The 20,122-nt window shown below is 41.7% G+C and overlaps 1 protein-coding gene across 7 annotated transcripts in view; it reads right to left on the minus strand.

The window, feature by feature from the left end:
* LOC147018294 (arf-GAP with coiled-coil, ANK repeat and PH domain-containing protein 3-like) overlaps positions 1–20,122 on the minus strand; it is a 192,234-nt gene that overhangs the window by 123,710 nt on the left and 48,402 nt on the right. For 6 of the 7 annotated variants that reach the window (XM_085897822.1, XM_085897825.1, XM_085897827.1 and 3 more), the window contains exon 2: positions 6,465–6,522. In XM_085897822.1, coding sequence (XP_085753948.1) covers positions 6,465–6,522 — 58 coding nt within the window. Of the gene's footprint in view, positions 1–6,464; positions 6,523–14,389; positions 14,413–20,122 lie in introns of those variants that run through there. The other variant, XM_085897826.1, reaches the window with a different exon arrangement.

Genomic DNA, 20,122 nt, shown 5'->3' on the forward strand with positions numbered 1-20,122 from the left:
CCATGGTGGGCTTTCCAACTGCTATCCTTTCATGTGAGCCACATGTGTTCATCCGAGTCATACATAATGAGTATGAGTCGTACCACCCCGCTCCGCTCACCAAATCCAAAGGTCTTGAACAACAACAAACAAAAAAAAACCAAGAGAGAGAGAGAGAGAGAGAGCGAGAGGGATCATTTCCAATTCCAGTTGAGTCAGTGTGGTCATATTGCAAGAATGACTCGGCTTGCACTCGTGCCTACAGAGTGGTGCCTACAACCGACCGAGGTTGTAAAGTTTTCATTTATGTTATAGAAAAAAAATTACTGAAAATATTTTTCTTCAACAACGATTAAAATAATCTTGAAATCCGCTTTGAAAAAAAAAGAAAGGGATTATATTTTGACTTTTAGACCAAAAAAAGGCTTTCAATTTCAGTCATCAAGTGGTACAGGCCACATCTGCTGTGCTATTTGCTGAAGAAAGGGATGAAACCACAAATCATTCTTCAAAGCATGACTCATGACTCATTTATCTCATGACTGAGAGAAATGGCTCTTTTCAAAGTCTACTACTACTACTACTACTACTACTACCACTACTACTTTCATGACATCAATTAATCTCACCTTCTCATGTGGTCGAATGCATGAGTTTTTCCATTCCACGCACCTCTATCCTGAACATCCTCTTCTTCGTCTTTCATATGCAGCACAAGGTTGAGGGATAGCATCATTGGTTGAGGGTATGGCTGTGCCCTCTGCTGATGCAATGCCCTCTGTAGGTCAGGGCAGGAGTTTGTAATTTGCTCAGGGTGCCGCTGATAGCTTGCCTACTCTTTGCGAAGGACACTGTGGGATAGTTAACGTCCACCAACTGATGCCGGCAGAGGGGATGACCAGTATGACGTCCATCCGAGGCACGGCGCACACTTTGAGGAGTCTCCATGCATGGGCGAGATTATAGTCGGGCCAATATTTGAACGCAGGCACGACAGCTTAGAGCCGAGTGTGCATACCTCCAGGCCATCGTTCCAGGCTAGCATCCTCTGCTTGCACCCCCATCTCTCATGACCCTCTCCACCAACTCTGACATGTTTTCAGTGTGGTAGCTGATTAAAAAAAAAAAAAATTGGATTTCTGTTTTACGAGACTTTCCTTGACAAGTTCATGGTTTTTATTTCCGATTATATAATGTCTATCTAAATACATGCTTTGTAGCAAAACCTTAGTTTCCATTCCAGTAATCAAGACACATCATGCCAAGCAATCTCTTATTAATGAGAATAATTAGCCAGGAAGAACTTTATTATTAATGTATGTTAGCATCATAAATCCTGCATGAAGTCCTCTTGAAACTACAACTTCAAAACTGCAGATTTTTACTTGGTACAATGTAACCCTCCTGGCCTCCAGTATGAAGCATAATGGTATAGTCCCCCCCCCCCTTGCAACATGAATGTAAAGTGGTACAGGCCACATCTGCTGTGCTATTTGCTGCCAAAATCCTTTCCAATACATTTTTTTTCATAAAACAGAACAATTAAACCCAGATTTGAGTTCTGACCAACACCCCACTCACTTTCCTCACTTTCCCACAAGCAGCAGCAGCAACAGTCAGGCAGGTCTATCTCTATCCTACCAGCCATAACATTGCAGCAATTCCAAACATCAATGATTTGTATTTGTGTGAAAGCCATATTCTCATCAATCACATGAGCCCCATTCACATGAGGAACACGCTAATGGTGCAGCAGCTGCATGATGCACTCTTCCACAATAGGAATCCAAATATTTAATTTGTGACTCAACCGAGAATCTCAAAGGACCTAAAATAATTTTACTACCATATTGGCTTTAGTTTACATTGGGCACGTGAGCCGTCTCTTCGCCGTTTTCGGAACGGATGTCCAACCTCATGTTATCCACCTACTCTATATGGAGGGCGATAACTTGCAATTCGCCATTAAAGAGAAAATACTGTTAGAAGGCAAACACAAGTAAACACCACGTAGAGTTTATCTGTTTATCCCGGGTGGAATAATGAAACTGAGCAACGCGCTCTTGAGAAAGCAAATCGTGACTCAAGCGCAACTAATGCAAGATATTACAAAATAACAAATAAAGGCAAAAATAAGGGAGTTCCATGCAAAAAAAAAAAAAAAAACTCCATGAAATGCATTTTCATCTTCACTTCCATATATACATCCAAACCAATAAAAATAAAAGAAAGTGTAAACTTCAGCAGCAGGTGTGAAAAGAAAGACGAGCAGTTATTTTACACCTCTCCCGTCTTCGGTACCGTTTGTTCGGATATTTCTCTGAAATAAGCTCAAAGAGTGGGTCCCGGTGTCCGGCCGTATGTACGAATGTCTGTTAGCATTTGACTAAAACATCTTCTCCTCAAAAGCTACCTGATAGATTATGGACCACATCTGGCATGGCACACGAGGACAGCAAGGTCTCATGGGGGTTGTTTTCCCCATCTGGATGCACCCCTGTACAGGGGGTGAAAAGGGGGGGGGGTTGCCCCTAATCTTGGTATTATTTTTAAAAACTTCTACTCAGAAATCGCAGGGCCGATCCAGACCAAACTTGCCACGAGGCATCGGGACCATGCCCTAACCTTAAGTTGTGCTCCCCATGGCTGTATCTCCCCCAGAAAGGGGGCCACGGGCCCCCTCCTCTAATCCCTCATAATCACGAAAACATATTTTCCTTACAAACTACATGATCGACATGGACCAAAATTTGGCAGGATACATCAGAAGAGTAAGGTCTCGTGGGGTTGTACTACCCAGAAGAGGCTGAAAAGGGGGTTTCGCCTCAAAATCAGGTCGTTTATTATAAAATCTTCTCAGAAACCAATGACCAGATGCAGACCAAACTCTTCGTGAAACACAAAGACCATGCTGTTCACTTAAGTTGTGCTCCCTATGACCGTACCACTTCAGTTCGGGGGGCCACGGCCCCTTCTCACTAAAGTTGTGCTCCCTATGACCGTACCACTTCAGTTAGGGGGGCCACGGCCCCTTCCCCCAATCCCACATTTTCACCCTGCTTTTTGAGGCAATCAGTCCCCCACGGGTCTATTTTTAAAATTGTCAGGGAAAGATTATTTCATATTCATTCAATTTTTAAAAAGATTGTTTTTTTCTAAATATAGGTTCATCGATTATATGATGTATTGGCAGGAGTACGCAGTGTTGCCGGGCAATGTCGGATCCCTCTTCCCACCCCATCCCTTCCCCTGTCTCTTCCCACCCCACCCCTTGAGGGACGAATTAATCGATATGGCTGAAATAATGATGCTATAGATGTCTATCCTCATCGCCATGTCATGAATCTGGGGGGTGTTCGGTTTCCAAGTTTCTTGTGAAGCACTCACCAAATGTATTAAGCACTTAAGCAAGCACTCCATTAGAAACCGTTAATAAGGAACGGCTAGCTTGGCAAGCATAAGCTATCTGCTTGGTAACAACACACCACTGGACACCTCAACAGCATCCATACACTGGACATCTCAACGTACATACAAAACACTGACAAAAGGACTTTTTTAAAATTAAATTAAAGACTCAATATTAATCACGAGTATTTTTGTTGTAATGAAAATGTACCTTGTTGAGATCCACACATCCACCCACAGACACAAACTCAACCTCATGTATTAGATTAGGGCACAGTGAGACACTTCACATGAAACTGCCATATTTACATGATATTTCCTACTCTTGTTCATCTATTCTTATTCTTCTTCTTCTTCCTCTCAGAGTTATCAGCAAATAAACTTTCTATCCTCTATCCTCCATCATATGTTTCCATGAGTTTTGGGATGTTGTCAAAAAGGCTCCAATTTATTAGTGCATTCCTGCTATTGCAGACATCGCTGTGTGATGACGTCATGTGTATCTTCATTTAATGATAGAAAATGCGTTGTTCAGCCTTCAAATGTACATGAGGCCTTTAAAACAATCTGAGCTACATGTAGAGAAAAAGATGGTGGCGATTTCTGGACAGCTGGAGGGCGTGGCCTGTAGAATGGGTGGCACTTATGACCCACAGACAGACAGATAGACAGACGCACAGACACGATCTCAGCTTTATATATTACATTGTCCAAGAGGAAAATGAAGAGGCATCACATGACTGCAGTGAGCACATGTACATCGTGAGACCCAACATCACTTTCATCATTAAGCGACGATGAAGATGATGTTGGATCTCACCATCTGCATTTTGCAAGTTGGCGTTATGACCGGACCCACCGCAGAATATTTAACAACGAGCACATGATCTCGACACAGTCCTAGATCAAGTCCATTTTGTGGTGGAAAACCACAGACCTGTGCCTTGTCTGAATGGGCAGCTATACCAGTTTGTGGGGCTCTTCATTTTTTTTTTTTAATCTGGATCTTCCCAACGACAACCTTTTTTTTGTGAATTATTCAATTATTCCATTACGTGAGAAGAATGACATGATAACATGAGAAACCAGAGTAGTCAAAGATGTGAGATGATAATATACCCCACAGGGCTGGATTTAGGCAAGGGAAACCAGGGCACTTGCCCTAGGGCCTCCATCACCAACATGTGCTCCGGGGCCTCCACAACCCAAGGGCTCATCCAGAATTATTGATTGTTCTTGTTAATTATAGCTTATTAACCCGACATTAACCAGTGTAGCAAATTTGCTACAAAAATTGGGCATTCACTGGATATTTGATAAGTCTAGTTGGAAATCGTTTTGCTAATATCGTCCGTATTTACTTGTTTGAGGGATTTTTACTTTCTGTGTTGGCAGAATCCGCTAGCAGGAAGATATAAAGCAATTTTTCTTTTTTCATTACTTATCGTTCCATTACTCAAATTAAATCAAATGCAGCTTGGAAGTTGTAACAGTAATGCAATCTCTTTTTGACAGGCTAATTGCATGCTTTGCCAATCTTCAGTTGTGTCTGGAATCCATTGGTGGTAATTAAAGCCGGAAAAAAAACACTCATTAAATTATTATTTAATCCAATAATTTCAATCGTGGAGCCTGCAATGTTCTTAAGGCAACTTTACAAATAGAAAAATTGAATAGGGATGCCATCAGTGAAAAAGGATGAAAACCACTGCTTTACTTCATCGCTGGTGGCAGAAAGGGCCACCACCACACACGTGTGCCCCAGAACCTCCACCACCGTAAATCTGGCACTGACACCTCATGTGTTACAGAAGTAGGTGTTACATGTGTTACAGGTCAAACATGATAAAAAGAGCCATGCTACAAACATTTCAGTAAGAAAGTCATATTCAGGTACTACGCATCCCGAACATGGCACGCCACATCCCACACTTGTTAAGTCGTAAGAACAAGGATGCGTACAATGTCAACAATCTACCTCTTGGATTCAAGATTTAGCCCACAGGTGGCCTGTTTGGTGTTCTCATACGAGAGCATAGCTCATGCTGTTGGGATCCGAGATTGAAATGTAATATACCGCAGTGTTAATTTGTCCATAGTCTGCAAATGTCCTTGTAATTCATGTAAAAGTACCATTAATTATTGTAATTTCCTTGTCCTACATGTAATACAAGTATTATAACTTCATTCAATGTTGTTTGTAGATGACATTGAGCTGTGTGGTGGGGATGATGCGACTATGACTTAGTATCTGGAGAAGTTGAGAAAAGTGCTGGAAGATAGGGTTATGAAGATCAGTAGAACAAAGACTCAGTATATATGGATTGTCAGTTTCAACCTAAGGAAGAGGACGGCTGAAAATGTAAAGATTATGGGTGAATATCTGGAGAAAGTGAGCAGCTTCAAGTCTGTGGGGTCAGTGAAAGCAGAAGATTGAAATATGGGAATGGAAATTAAGCAACGGATTAGTTATGGTTGGGATAATTGGAGGAAGAGGAGTGTTGTGTGATAGAAAAGAACTGCTGAAACTGAAAAAAAAGAATTTACAAGATGGTTGTGCGACCAGCTTTGTTATATAGGAGAGAAACTTGGGCAACATCAAAGAAAGAGGAACAGAAACTGGATGTATATGAGATGCGGATGCTGAGATGGATGTGTGGAGTGACAAGAATGGACAAGTTACGAAACCAGTACATCAGAGGGTCAGTGAGGATTGTGGAAACATTGAAGAAACCGAGAAGAGATTGAATTGGTTTGGTTATGCTATAAGGAGAGAGAGAGTATGTGGTGAGGCAAGTGATTGAGATCGGGACTGCCAGGAAGAAGGGGAAGAGGATGGCTGAAAACTAGATGGAACGATGCGGTGGCGAGATATTCAGAAGTTGTGGGATTGGAAGAAGAATGGGCAATTGACAGGAGATGGAGAACAGTGATAAACCAGTATTGTGGTGGCCCCAAGTAAAAATGGGAGAAGCCAAAATAAAAAGAAGATGCACAAACCTGAAACAAACAAACAAAAAATTGGGTAGCCAGGAGGGAGTGGACATCTTGCTGGATGAGTAGCTACATTTACTCACCTTTTCCAATTTCACCTCCATCTCCACCACATCACCCTCAACCTCCTCGACACTGGCTCTGTAGAAAGGTGGTGAATGAGGAAGACAAAAGGCAGGAAAAGCACTTGTGAAGCTTGAAATACATTACATTGGGTCATTAGAAAGAAGAAAATGAATGAAACATGAAAAATAACTTCGATGTCTCCAAACATTCGATGTAAAAATTAATGTTTTGGGGAAAACGTTTTCATCAACAACCAAATAAATTAGTAATATGAAGTGTTTCAGGGCTTCCTTATCAATGGCATCACCAGAAACATCGAGCAACTAGAGGGTGAGCACTCGGTAGAGTGCAAAACCTCCGCCGCCAATACTGCTGGGTCACTTAAGTGAATCTGATATCCTATTCATTGTAGGTCAAAACGGATCAGACTCTACTGAACCACGATTGAATAAACTAAACTAGATCGGCGCGCATGCAGAAATGCCAAAAAAAAAAATCGAAATTTTTTTGAAAAAAAAGTTGCAAATTTTTTTTTTCCTCTAACAAATTTTCTTTTGGGGGGGGGTTGGAAATCACTTAAAACATGTAGATATGCAAAAAAAAAATCAAATATTTTTCAAATAAAATCGAAATTTTTTTGAAAAAAAGTTGCAAAATTTTTTTTTTGTTCTAACAAATTTCTTTTTTTGGGTTGAAAATCACTTAAAACATGTAGAAATGCAAAAACAAAAATTCAAATATTTTTTCAAAATGGCCGCCATAGCATCCATATTGGACTTTGGACCAAGTCCAAAATCTAATGGCATGATCCTTGGACCATACCTAATCCCCCACCAAGTTTCGTCGAAATCCATCGAGGAGTTTTTTCCGTAATACTGTTCACAAACAAACAAACAAACAGACAGGGGTGAAAACAGTAACCTCCGTCCATCTTCGATGGCAGAGGTCAATTATATCCTCACACCTAGATCCATCCAAAACCATTTCCTTATAAAGGAAAGCAGACAACATGGTGGCTTAAATATATTATACTTAGGAAATCTAAAAAAATACACATTTATCCAGGCAACCTAAGCTCTCAGCAATCTGATTGATGTCAATTTCAATATTAATATCACCATAATGGCAGGAGAAATGGAGTGCACTTAAAAATGAATCCTGCAACCTGCCCAAAGTCTTCATTTATGAGATGAACTTAAGCAGAAACCTCTTGCCACTATCAAAAAGATTATGTTAAGTCTAAGAGACAGTATAGTCACTTCTGCAGCTGTTTAGTCTGGGTTCACTTCCCATCAGAATCGGAATCAACTACACACTATTCGTCTCAGGAGACATTCATGCTTGAATGGGATAGATATCTAAAAGAGAATTAACCTGATGATCCTGGTACTTCACAGTCAGGGTACTGCATCATGGAGTGTGCTGTCCTTCCGAGGGAACTTTAACCTTGTGGACAATAACAAATCCCATGTTACCTTTTGAAAAGAGTTGGCCTTTGTGTGCCAGTACCCTGGGTCAATTCGAAAAGCACTGAATCAATGGCCCAGCTGTGCCTACCAGAAATTACCGAACTGTCAAATCAAATTTTAAATTGCATCTCAATAAATTATGCAAATGAAATGCAACTTGATAGAATCTTAACTCTTTTCAGAAAGATGTTCAAAGTAATTTACCTTTAATTATAAGACTTTTCACAGAATGAAATTGGAAAGAAAGATGAAGATGAACCAAGACTCGGTGGCAAAATGGTTAGCGGGCATTCAAAAATTATGGAATGAATTTTTTGCCCAAATCTGATTCCCCCACCCCCTGTAATGCTTCAACAGACACACCCCATAAAATATTCTATTACGCTCAATTAAGACAGGCCCCTCCCTCTATTTCATTCCTTAATCCCGGGATTATATTTATCCCGTTGTTTGTTTCAGTTACTATGAACTATATTTGAACTAGAAGGACATGCTTCAACATCGCGATGTCACCAGATATGCCCTTGCCCACATTATTACATTATTATATATACTTGCACCAAGTTTGATTTAAATCCCTGAACCGATTTTCAAAATATTAAATAATTCTGGCTGCCAGACCATGCGTCCGATCATTGATCCCCCCCCCCCCCCCATACAATTTAGTCTTAGATGACCCTCAAATATTTTCACAGTGATCAGATAAAACGTTCGACGTATGCAATTATGACATCATAACGAAGCCATCTACGAAATCATCAAAATAAAATCGCTCATTTTCCATGGGGAGTACTTCACATGTGCCAGGTTTCAATTTTTTCCATGGAGTGGTTTTGGAGATAGAGAGGTCCAAAGTTTTTCTTTTTTCCAACATGGCTGTCACACCACGTGACCTATGACGTCATAATTATTAAACATTTTACATGAGTAGTCACACCTATTGTGCAAATTTCATGTCAATTGGATAAACAGTTGCAGAGAAAACAGAGAAAATTATCATGGATGCCGGACGGACATACGTACGGACAACCCAAAAACATAATGCCACCGGCGACTTCATCAGCAGAGGAATAAAAAGTAAAGGTAGTACAGTGTATGATCAATAAGACCAGGCAGCAGTTGGAATCCCTGCAATGATGTCATTGGACTAATCACTCGGAGTGATGGAATCATTTCTAACTAGAACGGGCACTCATAGAGCGCATACCTTCACCGCCATTACTTTTTTGTTCTTGGTATGAGTGTGGGGAACTGTTTTCATATGAATGGTCTTATGACACAAACCACATATCTATAATGTCATGACCCCCCCCCCCGACTTTCGGGGGCTACGGACTAAACAACAATCAACTCACTTCATTTTGGCGAGTCTTCACTCACAAGCTCGGTGAATACAACGTTTCAACAAGAGAAGGTAATCTCGTTTGATGCTGGTTTCATGCAAATCGAATAAGAATTCACTGAGTTATGCCGAAAACCACATATTTTTCAAGGGCGTGACCCCCCCCCCCCGACATTTTACCCCAACCGGTGACATGTGTTATGACGTCATTGTGTCACAAGATTGGGCATTAAATTCTGAACATTTTGGTGCTGGGTTCATGTAAAGCGGACAAGAATTGACCGCGTTATGACAAAAAAACGCATATTTTTCAAGGTCGTGACCCCCCTAACATTTGACCCCGAACCGGTAACAAGAGTATGGGCGTCATTGTGTAATATTGCATATCACAAGATGAGGCGTTGAATTCTGAACATTTTGCCGTGAGTTGCATGCAAATTGAATAAAAATTGACCGTGTTATCGTAAAAAGACGATTTTGACCTTTTCGTGACCTTGACCTTGACCTTTGACCCGAACGATCCCAAAATCTAATCGAATGCTTCCTGGCTAATAACCAATCGTCCCACCAAATTTCATGCAATTCGGTATAATACTTTTTGAGTTATACGAATCACAAGATTAAAAATAAATAAATAAATAAATAAATAAATACACGCCGACCAAAACATAACCTCTCGCAGAATGCGAAGGTAAATATGTTCAATTGCTTTCATTTGCAAATGAGATTAAGTGTCTGCGGAAAAAGCAATGATGGAATTTAAATAAAGTGATTTTCTTTTATCATTAATGTATTGAATATGTGTATCATTAAATACTTCATCTTTAAATAAAGGGAGCCTGGAACAAAGTCGTCATTGATTAATTTAGCGTTATGTAACGACACTGGAAACACACCATTCTCCCCACTTTAGCACTCTATAACGCTTGGACATTTAAGCATATTTGAGGTACGGAATGTCAGAGGCTCTGAGCGTATGTGATGGACTGCTGAAGATAACAGAAGCACTACTGGTAGATAGGACGGACTAGCCTAAACCAGCCTCGGTGGCATAATGCTTAGAGCGTCTGCCCCGAAAATCAGAGGTTGGCGGTTTGAATTGTGGCCGAGTCCCACCAAAGACTGGAAAAGGGTTTGTGCTCATTCCTTGTGTGATGCTCATCATTTAAAAGGATACAGCACGGACAAACAACTACATGTCGGTATTGATAGTGCAGGCTTTGATGGGCCTAATGGTCTCCTCCTGCATCAAAGTTCCTTGTGAGGGAACTCATTATTACTATAAATAGGGGAGTGATGAGAATGGAGGAAGGTGGAAGACAGACCCATGATAAAAGAGAAAGAACAGTAAAAAGGATATAATTAAATAAAGATATTTAGCAACATTTTAAAAACTTTCATCAAAAATACGAAGAATAAAAGTTAAAAAAAATGAATGAGATAAGGTCACAAATAAATGCAAGAAAGATATATATATATATATATATATATATATATATATATATATATATATATATATATATATATATATATATGTATATGAATCCTGGTGTTGGCACAGTGGTTTGGGTGGCGGGCTTGGGATCCAAAGGTCCTGAGTTCAAGCCCTGTTGGGCCACTGAATTAATACACCAGGGGGTTGACTCAGCCTGTCATCCTTCCGAGGTCAGCGAAGTGAGTACCAGTGTACTGGTCCCGGTGTATACCCCGGTTAAAATAGGTGTACCATATCCCTGTGTTGTAAGAGGCGACCAGGGTTGCATCAGGAAGGGCATCCGGCGTAAAAACGAAGCCAAATCATGATGCGGATCATACAGATGATCCGCTGTGGCGACCCCTAACGGGAGCAGCCGAAAGAAGAAGAAGAAGAAGATATATAGACATATATATATATGAGAATAGAAATGGAAAAATTGATAATTTATGGAGACTGTTGAAGCACATTGGAATTTGACACGAGACGGGTGAATTAATTTGTAAACCCCAACTAGATGAAAATGGTGTTAACGAGTGGACGTCATAGCACTCAACAGTGTAACTAATCCATTTCTAATTAGAAATATCCCCCGATGAAATCTTCGGTAGGCACTCAGTTCTGTCACAGAGCATGAGATGATCAAAGTTTTGGTTACATTGTTAAATACAAAATGTTCCAGTGATTCTTTATACACCACATTTTAGGCCTGCTTTGTGTTTTCCAAGTTGACTAAGGCTCATGGAAAGGTTTCTACATATCACACATCCAGGAGAAAGGCGACAGGCAAATCAACACAGAATATAGGATTTGAATCTGTGATGTCAGCATCATGGATTAGAGTACGTGCTTATGTGCGAACAATAAACAGGCCAATGCAACCCTCCTTTTAGGTCAAGAAAGCACAGATGCAGACCTTGATTGAACTCTGTATTGTGATTGATAACCACGGAATACACAAAGATATGACTAATGCATGAATGATCTGCTGGGGAAAAATACTTCTCCTTCAGAAATGTGGCTTCAAAGTACAGGAATAACTGGATACCGTTTGAACAGGCTTTCTGACCGCAACGAGCAGGTTAGCACTCTAGTCTTTTTAAATAAACACATCATACATCAAAACATTATAAACAGCTAGCCTCAATGGAATCAGTCTATCCAACATCAATAAAGTGGGAAAAGTGGAAAGAAAGTTGAAATAAAAACATTTTCCAGTTAGAATCCTATAATCCCAAGAGATCACAGAAACAGTTCTGGGTTGTCTTGGCTCGGCCATCGCAGACAGATAGATTATGAAATCATAGAACAGGATACTTCAGCAACCTTTCCATGGCAAAGGCCAGCAAGAGTTTGCAGTAATCATTCATCTTTGTTTCTTTGATTAATAAAGGCCTGGCAGGATAGTCGGGAGGAATGCGCACTCGCCTTTGAGCTGTCCAGCCTGAGTTTGAATCTCTACCCAACAATGAAATGCTAATCTGGCATGCAGGGCACCATCCGTCGGAAGGATGTGAAGCCAGAGGCCCCAATTGCATCAGTTGGTGGATATTTTACATTGCACAGTGTCTTTCATGAAAGGTAGGTGATTTATCCACCAGCACCGTGAACAAATTACAACATCCTGATAGTCCAACGTCAAGTCTAGCGAGACGGTTCATGAATGATTTGGCAAAAAAACGTTCCCCGGCCAAGCTCACAAGAAGGTGGGAATAAGTGGAACTGTTAAATGATCTGAAGCCTTCGATGATTCCAAAATTTGAATCGAATAATTATGCACATTTCCCCGATAAATGTAGAAATGAGCCTTTCCGCACAGGATTAAATCCATATTGTAGGCAGTACGTGCCGAGCTGCAGCGCCGTCACTTAGCACCAGCTGAAATCACATGCCGCTTGCACTGGAGCGATTTTGGCTCTGGCTCTGCCTGCAGCCGGCATTACACAAGGCTCCAAAAGCAGGAAGGTCACTCCATTTTTGCCGATGGCAGTCCTTCAGCATTTGAGCCCAGCCCTTGGGTCTTCTGTTCGATGAATTACCATCAATGTATTCGTCTGTCCTTGACCGGATTTAACTCGCATGTTTTGCAGTGGTTGAATCACGAAGTGTGAGAAAAATGTTGGGAAATTACTCCAATAATTTCACAAATTGCTGAAGTCCAATACCAGCCGTCCACAAGGGTGGATCTAATTGGTCGATCAACCTGCTGAGAGACAGCTACCTGGAAGCCATACATCTCGTTTACCTCACTCTTACTCAACACTCACGAATGGCATCATAATGTTGAAAAATATTTTAATTCTATTTATCATGAAAATATTCATAATATCTAAAAGTGAAGTCATTTTTATTGCACAATAATTAAATAGGAATACATATTAGATACTTTATTTGGTTTGTATGTATGCAAGGAGAGGGGCTAGTCAATATGGGCCTTTCAAAATGATGTATTAACACATGTGAGGCCTTCCACGCATGCAATGTGCTTTCAGTGAATCGCTTCTACTAGTCGGGGCACTTTTAACCGGCCGTTGTTCAGGTGAAATCTGCATTTCAAATTGTATTTCAAACATAATTTTCAGCATTTTGATGAAACAGCGGCAATTTCAAAATGGCAAACCATAATTGTTGTGTTCCTGGATGAAAATCGGACTTCAAAAAATATGGTAAATACGACAAATATCTGTGGATGTGAGGTGTCGAGTCCCATCCATTTCCTGTTTATAACAACAAAAGGTCTTTCAAATGAAGGGTTACGCACACATGCACACCTCCTTTTAGCAATCGATGCAAAAATCTAAGTTTCTCTTGTGGCCTTGGAACTAAAAATATATAAACTGTACATTTATAACAGTCCTCACAGCCCCCAATCCTGCACCTCACCCCCCCCCCTTCTCCAGAATGACTAATAGTAAATATATATATATATATATATATATATATATATATATATATATATATATATATATATATATATATATACATATAGTTGCGGACCTGGCGGTTGCAGGGGCACGAGGTTAGGGGGTATCCCTGGTTCTCCCCGGGAATTGAGGCCATTGCACACAAATAACTTCGTATCACGGCAGGTCACTAATCAACCACGAACACCAATTACTTGGCCACGTGACTCAGGGTCCTCCGTCTGACAACCGTTTACCCACGGACACATGATCTCCTCAACAGGGAATCACGCCCTCAGCAATTATGCTGTTATCTTGATTGGATCTTGATTAATGCAGCCGAGTTTTCCACAAGCACAATGCCAGACTGATATGAGAGAAAATTAGTTGGGGAATTGTGATCTCCCGGCTAATCTACATACCGACATTGCTGGACTAATGGAAGAAAGCACAACCACAAGCAGGTTGGAAATATAACAAGAATAATTTATGTCCAATAACTGATGAGGGGGTATGGGAAGGAGGGAAAGGAACATAAGGGCTTTTATGACGTCAAAGGGCAATCGGGGCAGGAAAGGGGGAAATGCAATGAAAAGAGCAATCAAGATGTGGATTTACAAATGGGAAAGAGAATGTACAAGTTGCAGACTTAGCTTAACCTATGCCTTACCTACCAGATAACAAAACAGGGTACTCATCTGACCACACACATATGGGGAGACAAATTGGGAAGGGCAGGGTGACCTCAGCCTACCAGTATGTACGTCACCATCACCCTCTCCAGCTTGGTACTGCTTTCCGAAATGGCCCCGACACTGCTCTCCACCACCGAGGGTCCACAAGCTCCCTCAGGAGCATGAACCAATACGTCCAGGGCCAGGGATGAAACGAATGCAACGACCAGGGTGACGAGACAAGAGTTTGAGCGTGTGCCACGACCAGGACAGAGACAGCTCAAGGCAAAAGAGGCAAGAGAGCACGACAACCAGGATCAAGGTAGCTCAGGGCAATGACAGAGAGAGTGAACCAGGCACTGAGCATAGCTTTTTAGCCCCTGGGGCAAGTGGGGCCAATGAGCCACACGTCATATCCCTTGAGACAGCCTGGCACCAGCCATTGAACCATGTCAGACTCTATGAGCCAGCCCAATGCAATCCATTGGAGGGTTCTCCTGCAGCCCCACCCATTTTGCTGACCGGCCGGATATTCAATCATTTGGTCCTTCTGACTGTTGTCAAGAGCAGAGCTCCGCAGTAAACAAGAGGGAAATCCCTTCTACCCCCATGCTCCTGGGACGAACCCCAAACGTTCAACAATGTCCAAGGCACAAAGCTAGGGAATGGAGCAATTATTGCAGGGAGGCTGGGTCGTGCCCTGGTATGTTTACTTGTCATTTTCAGGAGGGGAATAAATGGGGATTAGGGAAACGAAATACAGTACAGGGGTAGATGGCAATAAATTACATTACAGGGTAGATGTCCATACAGATGAACAGACAAACAAATTAAATACTTTGTGGGGCTTTAAACAATAAATAGGAATGTGATAATTCGGCACGCATTTCTGAATGTGGGTGTAAGTCGCACACGTTGAATGCAAGGGCGGTAAAACCCACACACCCTGGTGATGACAGCAGTCACAGCACACATCATCATGCACTGATGTCACTATAATCCCAACGGGTTGAGAGGGACACCAACTACCCAACCCAATGCATATAATTACATAATAACTCCTATAGCAAAGGTGCTATCCTTAACCTTCATTTCGGAAATAACTATTTTAAAGAATCTACGTGCTGTGTGCATTTCAATCTCAGTATGCGGTACATAAAATTACAACAATATATATATATATATATATATACATATATATATATATATATATATATATATATATATATATATATATATATATATATATATATATATATATATTACAAGTGAGGTGTGCTTACTAGCACACTAGCACTTACTAGCACAGGATGGGACGCAACACCTAGCCTGGTGTTGGCGCAGTGGTTAGGGCAGCAGCTTGGGATCCAAAAGGTCCTGAGTTCAAGCCCCGTTGGGCCACTGAATTAATACACCAGGGGGTTGACTCAGCCTGTCATCCTTCCGAGGTCGGCGAAGTGAGTACCAGTATACTGGGCCGGTGTATACCCCGGTTAAAATAGGTGTACCATATCCCTGTGTCGTAAGAGGCGACCAGGGTTGCGTCAGGAAGGGCATCCGGCGTAAAACATGTGCCAAATCACTATGCTGATCATACGGATGATCCGCTGTGGCGACCCCTTACAGGAGCAGCCGAAAGAAGAAGAAGAAGTGAGGTGTGCTTACAAATACGAACCCCCCGGCTTACCCATTGTCATGGGTCGCTCACCTGCAATTGATTTTTCATTTATTTGTTTTAATTTATCTATATTTTCATTGATGATGCTTTCTGACAATTCTGTGATTTTTCCTGGTGTATTGGCTTCGATGTCCGTCGGCACACAAAATTACAGTTCTTCCTCTGTCTTAGGTCGCTCACCTGCATTTTTTTTTCTTTTTTATCATCTATTTTCACTTATGGATGTCCGAAAATTCTGTGATTCTTTTTTCCCCAGTGGACAGGCTTTGATTTCCATTGGCATGAAAAATTTCAGCTTTCTACATCACCTGGAAGGTACCGATCTTTTATGTTAGTCAGTGAGTCAGTCATTCAGTGGTTAGAAAGAGCTTTATACATTACATATATGTAATATGAGGCGCCGTGAGGAGGAGTGTTGTAAGGGACACATTTGCCATTTTGGAGTTAATGCCATATAGCACTATTTTAACCCTTCCCCTATCATCCGAGCCTATCATCATTATATCATTAAAAAATGTCGCTTACATCACTCCTCCTCGCGGGGCCTCATATATATATATATATATATATATATATATATATATATATATATATATATATATATATATATATATATATATATATATATATATATATATATATATATATCTTCCCATCGCTGTTGAGAATCACCCAAAACAGGTATGTTGTTTCACTCAGGGAAGTCTGTCTGGTACATCTTGCTCTCACATAAATAATGGCTGGCACAAGCTTTGTGCATTTTTCACGATGTGAATATGTCCTTTGTCAAAAAGTTGGTTACCATGCTCTGTTGGTAATGACACACAGCATAGTCTTTCCAATTGCAGAGATCTTAAAATAAATCACCAAGCTTGCCATCTTCACAGTAGGCATTCCCACAAGGTTCAAAATACACTCACTGGCAGCGACCATCGAGAGTTTGGGTAGCACATGTCTGTCCGGTTATTCAGATCTTGCACTGCAGACTCCTGACCACATCATCAGGAGTCTGCAGTGTGGACAGCTGTAAGGTCTCGGCCCTGTCTGTGAACCGAGAATGTTCTCCAACTCTTTTTCTGTGAAGAAGCACACACTTTTCTATCAGATACTTTTCTTAGTATTTTCAAATCATTTTAGAAGGCAGCCTGCTTAGGCAGCACCAACGCTCTGCACAGAGTACGGTCCCAATGGATGGATGGAATGAATGGATTTTAGGAGCTTTGTGAGTCATTATAGGGAAAAAAAAACCTTATTTCAAACGCATAATATATTTTAGCACATCCCGATGACCGCTGTTGCTAAAGGTTTCTGCGCATGTGCACAAAGCTTTCTGTAGTTGGTTGTGTCATTTTGAAAGTCCCATTTTAAGAAAAGTGAACTTGAGAAAAGGAGGAGGGAATTGAGTGTTATGTGTATATATATATATATATATATATATATATATATATATATATATATATATATATATATATATATATATATATATGCATGTGGGAGGAGAAGATGTGAATAAAAACTACACCATGCACGTTATATGTCTTGCGTAAAGCTATTAATTGTCATAAGGTCTTTTGACACTGCACTTGGAAAGCAACTCCAGCTGATGGTTTCACTAGCAATGACCTTACTTCCTGTATTCTAGTCTGTAATTGCTTTGTTCAGCCCACTGTCTGTGTTGGTCTGAAGATATAATCCTGATTTATTTACCTGTGGAGAGAGCTACTTGTAGTTGGCTGAACCACAAGTTGCCATCTATGTAAGCACACATGGCATCAAAGCTAAACTGGAGGAAAACTCAAACACGATTATATAATGAGGCATCACTAAAAAGGTGATGACATAATCAGCATGCTGTGATTAAACAGCAAATTAAAAATGTTATACACAAGGTACACACTAAACCGCAACACGATGAATTTGCCAAGCAATCACGCACTGGGATCAGTGTAAAATTATTTGCACAGTATTCACCGAGATGTTACGTGAAGTCAAGTGGTGCACAGAGCAATGGTTGTGCAAAGATAGAGCAGTAAGATGTGCGATGTTTCCACCGATAGAAAACCACTCAAAGCGTGACTTTCAAATAGAACCTTCCAGTCACAAGTGTAAAGTGGTTTCAATTTTGATATGGCCATGGAAAGCCACATCCTTTAAGCACATAACACAGGTTTCAAGCTAGAAATATTAAAACAGGTTCAGGTGTGACTGTCAATGACATTAATTAGCAAAAAAAAAAAAACTCCATGGCCTGTCTCAACTTGCAGCGCAAGTCGAAAGCAGTTCCACAAAGAGCAGAGCAACAGGTCAGAAAAGTGAATCTACCTTTGCTTTAATTTGAGGATTTCCCAGAAAATCTTTGTTTTAAAAGGCACCGAGTTGGCGATGCAATTACCTGAAAACCTTTTCTCTGAATACAACCCCCTGAAGCAAGAACATTTCTTTTGCAATTGATCGCAATGAGGAATATATATATATATATATATATATATATATATATATATATATATATATATATATATATATATATATATATATATATATATATATATATATATATATATATATATATATATATATATATATATTGTTGTGGTTACCAGATTCGCAAACCACCATTCAGGTCCCTTAGGTGAGGTATCTCGGCAAGTATATGTGTAGTTAGGCCCAAACCCGTTGTCTAGTGGGAATACATGTCATTTATGCGTGCTGCGACTCTTCAGGATAGCCGTTTTTCTTTTACTATCTTTAATTTGGACCAACCGCCATGATTACCACCACAATCACAACATCAACCACCAACCACAACGCCGCTTCACCACAACCGCCACGACCTTCACGTCACACCTCGCAACTGTAGCATCGCCACCGTTCTTGCCCCGCTGTGGGTACCGGTGTTGGACTCGTGCAGGGCGCGCGTCGAACAGCGTGTACAAAATCACGGATTTTGTGCTTCAAAAACGGATCAAAAACGACACACGCCCACTTTTTGCCGTCCAATCGGTGAGCGAGGGGCGATTTGGCCCCGCCTCCAGGACGATCGATATATGCAAATTTATGGATCAAAAAGCCTTCACGCCCACTTTTTCTCGGGCCAATGGGGAGCGAGGTGAAAGGTCAAAGGGAGGGGGTCAAAGGCGAAGCTACGGGGGGATAAAAGGACCGTGTTCGTCAGTCCAGAGAGTCGTCGGAGAGGAGAGTCGGAGAGTCCAGAGGGTAGGAGAGAGGAGAGTCGGAGAGTCCAGAGGCGGAGAGTAGGAGAGTAGGAGAGTGGAGAGTCGGAGAGTCCAGAGGCGGAGAGTCCAGAGGCGGAGAGTAGGAGAGTCGGAAGCAGAGGGTCAAGACTTCGCGGGCGGTGGAGCTGCTCGTCGTGTGCGTTGGAGTCGGAACGGAGGGGACGAGCTGTGGAAAGGCGGCGACACCAGACGAGGGGGTGCTCGCGTCGTGCAGGGAGCTGCACCCGAGGGAGGCCGACAGCGCGACCTGGCCGAGGTGGAGACGCACACCAGGGATAATAAAGATCCTCTATACCCCGAGCATCAGCAACCCCCTCCTGTTTCCCCCCGCGCTGAGATAGTGCGACCAAGGGGGCCCCTTTCCCACCCCCTACCAGACACTGCCCGCGAGGCCCGCGGGGTTGGGGCGCCATCGCCGCTCCGCGTCTCATCACCAGACGGGTAGGCGCGACCCGGTCTCGGCCTCAGGCCCGCCTCATCCTTGAGGGTATTCTTTCCTTGGTTTTGGGTATGTGTTGTCGGCGCCGTCTGTGAAGTAGAATTGTATAAGTGTTGCCGTGTGCTCGGTAGTCGGTATTAGCTCTGCATTGTGTTTTCACTTTTACATTTGCTTTTTGTGTAAATGGAATTGTGTTTTTCTTTTCTGTGTGCTTTTGGTGGAATTGAATATGTGTGCTTCCCGTGTGCCGCGAATAAATGTGCTTTGTGTTGAACTGTTTCCCGCTTCGCTTCGTCATTTCTCCCATTGAATCCTCATCTTGCTTCACGTAAAGGGTTGGTAGTGGGCTGAATACGCCCGATAATTAATCGAACCGTCGAGGTCGACGATAACACCGCTCGGTTATTCTGATAGTACGGAACGGGTCGCTTAAGTGGCCCGTGTCCGAAGTCGACCTGCGGCG

Source organism: Eptatretus burgeri, chromosome 10 (genome assembly GCF_056783735.1).
Source record: "Eptatretus burgeri isolate ZD-2024b chromosome 10, Ebu_testis_v1, whole genome shotgun sequence".
Lineage (NCBI taxonomy): Eukaryota > Metazoa > Chordata > Myxini > Myxiniformes > Myxinidae > Eptatretus > Eptatretus burgeri.